Source organism: Anomaloglossus baeobatrachus, chromosome 10, assembly GCF_048569485.1.
Source record: "Anomaloglossus baeobatrachus isolate aAnoBae1 chromosome 10, aAnoBae1.hap1, whole genome shotgun sequence".
NCBI classification, from domain to species: Eukaryota; Metazoa; Chordata; class Amphibia; order Anura; family Aromobatidae; genus Anomaloglossus; species Anomaloglossus baeobatrachus.
The window spans coordinates 56,436,358-56,444,179 of NC_134362.1; the positions used below are offsets into that span (position 1 = coordinate 56,436,358).

Consider the following 7,822-nt stretch of genomic DNA (forward strand, 5'->3'; position numbering starts at 1 on the left):
GTCCCGCGTCCGTCCATCTAAACCACAGCCGTCCCGCGTCCCTCCATGTAAACCCCAGCCGTCCCGCGTCCGTCCATGTAAACCCCAGCCGTCCCGCGTCCGTCCATGTAATCCACAGCCGTCCAGCGTCCGTCCATGTAATCCACAGCCGTCCCGCGTCCGTCCATGTAAACCACAGCCGTCCCGCGTTCGTCCATGTAAACCACAGCCGTCCCGCGTCCGTCCATGTAAACCACAGCCGTCCCGCGTCCGTCCATGTAAACCCCAGCCGTCCCGCGTCCGTCCATGTAAACCCCAGCCGTCCCGCGTCCGTCCATGTAAACCCCAGCCGTCCCGCGTCCGTCCATGTAAACCCCAGCCGTCCCGCGTCCGTCCATGTAAACCCCAGCCGTCCCGCGTCCGTCCATGTAAACCCCAGCCGTCCCGCGTCCGTCCATGTAAACCCCAGCCGTCCCGCGTCCGTCCATGTAAACCCCAGCCGTCCCGCGTCCGTCCATGTAAACCCCAGCCGTCCCGCGTCCGTCCATCTAAACCACAGCCGTCCCGCGTCCGTCCATCTAAACCACAGCCGTCCCGCGTCCGTCCATGTAAACCCCAGCCGTCCCGCGTCCGTCCATGTAAACCCCAGCCGTCCCGCGTCCGTCCATGTAAACCCCAGCCGTCCCGCGTCCGTCCATGTAAACCCCAGCCGTCCCGCGTCCGTCCATGTAAACCCCAGCCGTCCCGCGTCCGTCCATGTAAACCCCAGCTATGTCTGACAGTGAGGCGCGGTGCGGTTACCCAGATGTCGAGGTGGATGTCGGTCAGCCGGCCGCTTCCGTTGTACAGGTCCAGGCTCAGCTGCTCCAGGCTCAGCCGCTCCTCCAGGTAGTGGCCCAGGTAGTGTTGCAGCAGGTACCGGCACGCCCGGGTCTTGATGGAGCTGGACCATGGGAATAGCCAGCGAGACATGGCGGGGGATGGGAGGGAGAGACGGCGAGAAGGGTCCGACCTCAACTCATAACCAGGCAGGGTGGGCGCTGTGCCCCGGGGCTGACACTCATCCCACTAGTGTCCTGCGTGGTCCTCAGTGCGGGAGACCCCAGTACTCAGGGTGAACTCACCATAGCAACCGCAGGAGGACACCCCACTACTGCTGCCACCGCCTCCTACATAACAACCCGCCGTCGCCTTTTGTCCTGTGACTGAACTCCTGTCACACAGGCAGCAGCCCCTCCACTCACACCCTCTGCGGTAACGCGGCCCTAACAACGCCTGCGGTTTTCTCCCGGGTGCCCCCGATTCACAGGGTCAACAAGTCTACGCCAGGGCAATCAGCCTGCGACGCCCGGTTCCGGGTCACTGTGTGTTTTGCTTCTCTACAAAGCTCCGCCCCTTTCGAGCTACGTAGTGACGTCAGGACGAGAAGCACCAATTGCGCGACGTAAACAACGTGCGTCAAGTAAGTGGGCGGGGAAACTGCAGGGGCGGCCATATTGGTACACCCAGTCACCCAGAGAAGGCTGGAAAACAGGAGGACAGAAGAAATGTTCTTGGATGGCCGTTATTACATCATTATAGATGGCAGAGTTAGGTGTTTTTTTTAAGAATTTAATACTTTTTTTCACATTAAAAGATACATTTAGTTTAATTCTTACAGATGGGATTGTGTGTGTTGTCATTTGTTACATTTTGGGGCACATTTCAGTCTTTTGTTCCAAGTTTTGGGAATCCGGGATGTGCAAAAAATACCCACATCGCCGCCATAACTTTTCATAGTGGGATTAATTCATAGCTCGTTATATTGTAACTGTCATGCAAATTTGTTATATATAATAGACACTTAGGCGGGCTTTGCACACTACGACATCGCAGGCCGATGCTGCGATGCCGAGTGCGGTAGTGCCCGCCCCCGTCGCAGCAGCGATATGTGGTGATAGCTGGCGTAGCGAAAGTTATCGCTACGCCAGCTTCACACACGCACTCACCTGCCGTGCGACGTCCCTGTGGCCGGCGACCCGCCTCCTTGTTAAGGGGGCGGGTCGTGCGGCGTCACTGCGACGTAACACGGTAGGCGGCCAATCAGAGCGGAGGGGCGGAGATGAGCAGGATGTAAACATCCCGCCCACCTCCTTCCTTCCGCATATCCTACGGAAGCCGCAGTGAAGCCGGTAGGAGATGTTCCTCGCTCCTGCGGCTTCACACACAGCGATGTGTGCGGCCGCAGGAGCGAGGAACAACATCGGACCATCGCGTCAGCGTAATTATGAATTACGCCGACGCTGTACCGATGATACGATTACGACGCTTTTGCGCTCGATAATCGTATCATCCAGGCTTTACACACTGCGATGTCGCATGCGATGCCGGAAGTGCGTCATTTTCAATTTGACCCCACCGACATCGCACCTGCAATGTCGCAGTGTGCAAAGTGCCCCTAACAATAGCTTCTGATCGTTTGGGGTCCAGATTCCAAGACCCCCAGTGATTGCGCAAAATACGACTTAGTGCGCTACTCATGTATGCATCATAGTGAGTGGTATACGGGCTGAATGGTGAGTATAAGGGGCTGAATGGTGAGTATAAGGGTCTGTACGCCCCATCTCAGAAGAGTGGAGACCGGACCCATAGACATACCCAAACTATTGATCCCATATACCTCTAAAGCTGCACACTAAAGATGACCTCATGTTGGTGTACTAATAATATAATATTTATTCACTTATATAGCACTATTAATTCCACACTCCACAGAACTTTACATATATTGGTAACACTGTCCCCATTGGGGCTCATAATCTAAAGTCCCTATCTGTATGTTTTTAGAGTGTGGGAGGAAACCGGAGGAAACCCACGCAAACACAGGGACAACATACAAACTCCTTGCAGATGTTGTCATTGGTGGGATTTGAACCCAGAACACCAGAGCTGCAAGACTGCAGTGCTAACCACTGAGCCACCGTACAATGCTAACCACTGAGCCACCATAATAATAATAATAATATTTATTCACTTTTATAGTGCTATTGATTGTACAGCACTTAACATACATTGGCAACACTGTCCCCATTGGGGCTCACAATCTAAATTCTCTATCTGTATGTCTTTGGAGTGTGGGAGGTAACCCACACAAACACGGGGAGAACATACAAACTCCTTGCAGATGTTGTCCTTGGTGGGAGCGTGCTGCACCATATAATGCTAACCACTGCTGCCCAGAATGGAGAACTGTGGTAGTGCACATGCTTGACCTGTACTCAGTGACAGTTGGACATCCGACCAGCTGCCACATTTTTTACCACAGATAAAAATTCAACATTGAATGCCAATCGGTGTTGGTAACAATGATGGGGCACCCACAGATCAACATGTTATCACCTATCCTGTGGTTAGCTGATAAATTGTTTTATATAGACAACCCCTTTAGGGTTGAAGAATGACATTTTTTTTTAAGATCTATGATGGCTGGTGTTATTACTAGGTAGATGTACAGTTAGGTCCAGAAATATTTGGACAGTGACACAAGTTTTGTTATTTTAGCTGTTTACAAAAACATGTTCAGATATACAATTATATATATAATATGGGCTGAAAGTGCACACTCCCAGCTGCAATATGAGAGTTTTCACATCCAAATCGGAGAAAGGGTTTAGGAATCATAGCTCTGTAATGCATAGCCTCCTCTTTTTCAAGGGACCAAAAGTAATTTGTCAAGGGACTCTAAGGGCTGCAATTAACTCTGAAGGCATCTCCCTCGTTAACCTGTAATCAATGAAATAGTTAAAAGGTCTGGGGTTGATTACAGGTGTGTGGTTTTGCATTTGGAAGCTGTTGCTGTGACCAGACAACATGCGGTCTAAGGAACTCTCAATTGAGGTGAAGCAGAACATCCTGAGGCTGAAAAAAAAGAAAAAATCCATCAGAGAGATAGCAGACATGCTTGGAGTAGCAAAATCAACAGTCGGGTACATTCTGAGAAAAAAGGAATTGACTGGTGAGCTTGGGAACTCAAAAAGGCCTGGGCGTCCACGGATGACAACAGTGGTGGATGATCACCGCATACTTTCTTTGGTGAAGAAGAACCCGTTCACAACATCAACTGAAGTCCAGAACACTCTCAGTGAAGTAGGTGTATCTGTCTCTAAGTCAACAGTAAAGAGAAGACTCCAAGAAAGTAAATACAAAGGGTTCACATCTAGATGCAAACCATTCATCAATTCCAAAAATAGACAGGCCAGAGTTAAATTTGCTGAAAAACAACTCATGAAGCCAGCTCAGTTCTGGAAAAGTATTCTATGGACAGATGAGACCAAGATCAACCTGTACCAGAATGATGGGAAGAAAAAAGTTTGGAGAAGAAAGGGAACGGCACATGATCCAAGGCACACCACATCCTCTGTAAAACATGGTGGAGGCAACGTGATGGCATGGGCATGCATGACTTTCAATGGCACTGGGTCACTTGTGTTTATTGATGACATAACAGCAGACAAGAGTAGCCGGATGAATTCTGAAGTGTACCGGGATATACTTTCAGCCCTGATTCAGCCAAATGCCGCAAAGTTGATCGGACGGCGCTTCATAGTACAGATGGACAATGACCCCAAGCATACAGCCAAAGCTACCCAGGAGTTCATGAGTGCAAAAAAGTGGAACATTCTGCAATGGCCAAGTCAATCACCAGATCTTAACCCAATTGAGCATGCATTTCACTTGCTCAAATCCAGACTTAAAACGGAAAGACCCACAAACAAGCAAGACCTGAAGGCTGCGGCTGTAAAGGCCTGGCAAAGCATTAAGAAGGAGGAAACCCAGCGTTTGGTGATGTCCATGGGTTCCAGACTTAAGGCAGTAATTGCCTCCAAAGGATTCGCAACAAAATATTGAAAATAAAAATATTTTGTTTGGGTTTGGTTTATTTGTCCAATTACTTTTGACCTCCTAAAATGTGGAGTGTTTGTAAAGAAATGTGTACAATTCCTACAATTTCTATCAGATATTTTTGTTCAAACCTTCAAATTAAACGTTACAATCTGCACTTGAATTCTGTTGTAGAGATTTCATTTCAAATCCAATGTGGTGGCATGCAGAGCCCAACTCGCCAAAATTGTGTCACTGTCCAAATATTTCTGGACCTAACTGTATATGCATGTAGCGCCCCTGAAGCCATCAGGGTGCTACAAGGTTCTGCATCCCCACAAGGATGCAGGGTCTACCCCCTTAGGAACCCAGAACCCCAGTGCCGGTACCACCAAGAACCCAGGTAATCCCAGTTTTCCCCGACATTCCCCCAAACAATGGTACCCCACTAGGGTGGGACCAATGGATGGTCGCCTAGAGGTGGAGCCAATCCAGTCCACTAGTTGACCAGGTGGGAGGGGCAGACTGTGGAGAGTAGTCAGGAACACGGGAAGTCAAAAGTGAGAAGGGAGACTGCAGTGAGACAGAGCAGTCAGCAGTCAGTCTAAAAATTAGATAGACCAGGCACTCTAAAATGGATGCAAAAAGGAAAACTTTATTCAAAATATAGAACAGTTCAAATATTGCAAGACGTTTCGGTCAACGCAGTGACCTTCATCAGTGGAACTGAAAGGAATAAGTATATACAGACAAGAATTCAAAAGTTAAATCAAAATACAAATGCAGTCCGTCATTACAGTAATATAAATGAATATAAATTAAATCAAATATGGCATATTATGAATGAAAAAATGGTGTTCAATACAGTGAAAATATCACAAAAGCTAGTTCTGAGTGACTAAAGGGATAGGAGGATGGGAAGGGAAGTAGGGATTAATGGGAATAATGGAACAAGTGCGCCACTACGGGAATGATAGAAATTAATGAAGAAAAAGAAGAAAGAAAGGAGTGAAATCAAAAGATGAACTGAAATGCTTCCCTTCCCATCCTCCAATCCTTTTAGTCTCTCAGAACTAATTTTTGTGATATTTTCACTGTATTGAACACCTTTTTCTCATTCATAATATGCCATATTTGATTTCATTTATATTCAGTAGTTCTGAAAATGTGATATTACTGTAATGACGGACTGCATTTGTATTATTTTGATTTAATTTTTGTATTCTTGTCTGTATATACGGTACTTATTCCTTTCAGTTCCAATGACGAAGGTCACTGCATTGACCGAAACGTCTTGCAATATTTGAACTGGTCTATATTTTGAATAAAGTGTTCGTTTTTGCATTCATTTTGGAGTGCCTGGTCTATCTTATTTTTGGATACGCATTTGGACCCTACCAGAACACCCATTCCTTAAAATAGAAGTGCCGTGTCATTCTATATAGCAGTCAGTTTAAGTCTGAAGTTGACAGTGAAAGTGTGACTGAGCAACGTCCTGACTCGGATTGACGGTGACCTGGTACCCAGGAGAGGTAGTTGCCGGTGGTGTACAGTGGAGTACTCCCGGAACTATGCACCAACGGGGTACAGGACCCTAGGACAGGAAAGAGCTTCAAGCCGACCTGTTAACACTTGCACAGCAAAGGGGACCATCAAGGACCTTGCTGACCCTAAAGAATCCGAAGACTCAGTAGCAAAGGAAGAAACAGGAACAGGACCAGAGACTCCATCCCCACAGCGTTCACGCTACCGTCAGGCGGAAGGAAGTGGACAAACCACAGAACGGGGACCCCCAGTGTTCTATACCACGGGGGCCCACTTACCAAAGACAGGTGCAGGGGAAGAAGGTACCAGAAAACTAAACTTGCACTGGGACAAAGGGAAACCAGCCGGCCTCGCCAACCAGCTAACAACCAAGTGAGTAAACCAGTTGCACTGAATACCTGTCTGGACTCCTTCTTCCGACGCCCACTGCATTATACACCCGCTGGGGCAAAACTTTACTTGCGGAGGGATTACAATACTAGCTGCCAATACCATCAGCCCCAGTAGAGACATTCTGTAGCGGCGGCTCCCTACATTTAGTTGCAACCCCGCAAGTTGCGTCACGTATAAACTTTATCCAATAATCCCCTGTAAATATCCCCCATTACAAAAAGGGCCCAGGGCACGGAACCGGGTAACAACCACCACCGTGACATTCCCAAAAGAGACTCTGCCTGGAACCGAGTACCCCATATCCCTGGGTGCTACATGAATATTTGTGTTTTCTCCAATGGATAGAGTCAAGGTTCAGGTTCGAAGCCACAAAACAGACATTTACAGTCAGGGCATTTAGCTCTCAGGTAATGGGACCTAAGTGACGGGTGGAGGAGCTTCTGTTCTGGACAAACTAGCAGATCTAGTTTTCACTTTTACCTAAGTTCCAATTTAAGTTATCCTTCACAAAATGTTTTCCACCCTGGATAGTCCAGTTCTCAATGCTATGATCGGTGCTGCCACAATCACCGATGTCACAGGAATAATTCTATCTCCAGTTAAGGTGATGGTGCAAAAAAGTGGGAAAAAAAAGCTCGATACTGAATTTTTATAGCTATAGATGCATCAAATGTATTAAATTCTGAGTGATGCTGTGCAAAGAAAGGTAACGTAAAACGTAGCCCCCAGCAAAACTGAAAATGTAAACAATCCCCAAGAATTTATCAGGAACTGTTTTCCTCCTCGATGCAGGGATCTCCTCCCATTTTTGAAAAACATTTGTAAGAAGCAAATGAGGCAAGAAAGCAACATTAAGAAATAGCATGTCCTGGGAGGATTTGGGAAGGGGGCGGGGGAGGGGTTGCTTAATGCTTATTTATCACGTGAAGAAAGGCCTCACATCACAAATACTTACAGTCTGCCGAACACTCAATTAGAGGGACTTGGTAAGGGTTCCCATATTGCATGGTTTTGTAAATAACTTTTGGGGAGGTTTTATTTGTAA

General features: G+C 47.6%; 1 protein-coding gene across 1 annotated transcript in view; it reads right to left on the minus strand.

The window, feature by feature from the left end:
* ATG2A (autophagy related 2A) overlaps nt 1–1,387 on the minus strand; it is a 306,688-nt gene extending 305,301 nt beyond the window's left edge. The window contains exon 1 of the mRNA XM_075326760.1: nt 781–1,387. Within this exon, the coding sequence (XP_075182875.1) occupies nt 781–951 (171 nt within the window). The 5' untranslated portion in view covers nt 952–1,387. The remainder of the gene's footprint in view (nt 1–780) is intronic.
* Nucleotides 1,388–7,822: the final 6,435 nt, after the last annotated feature.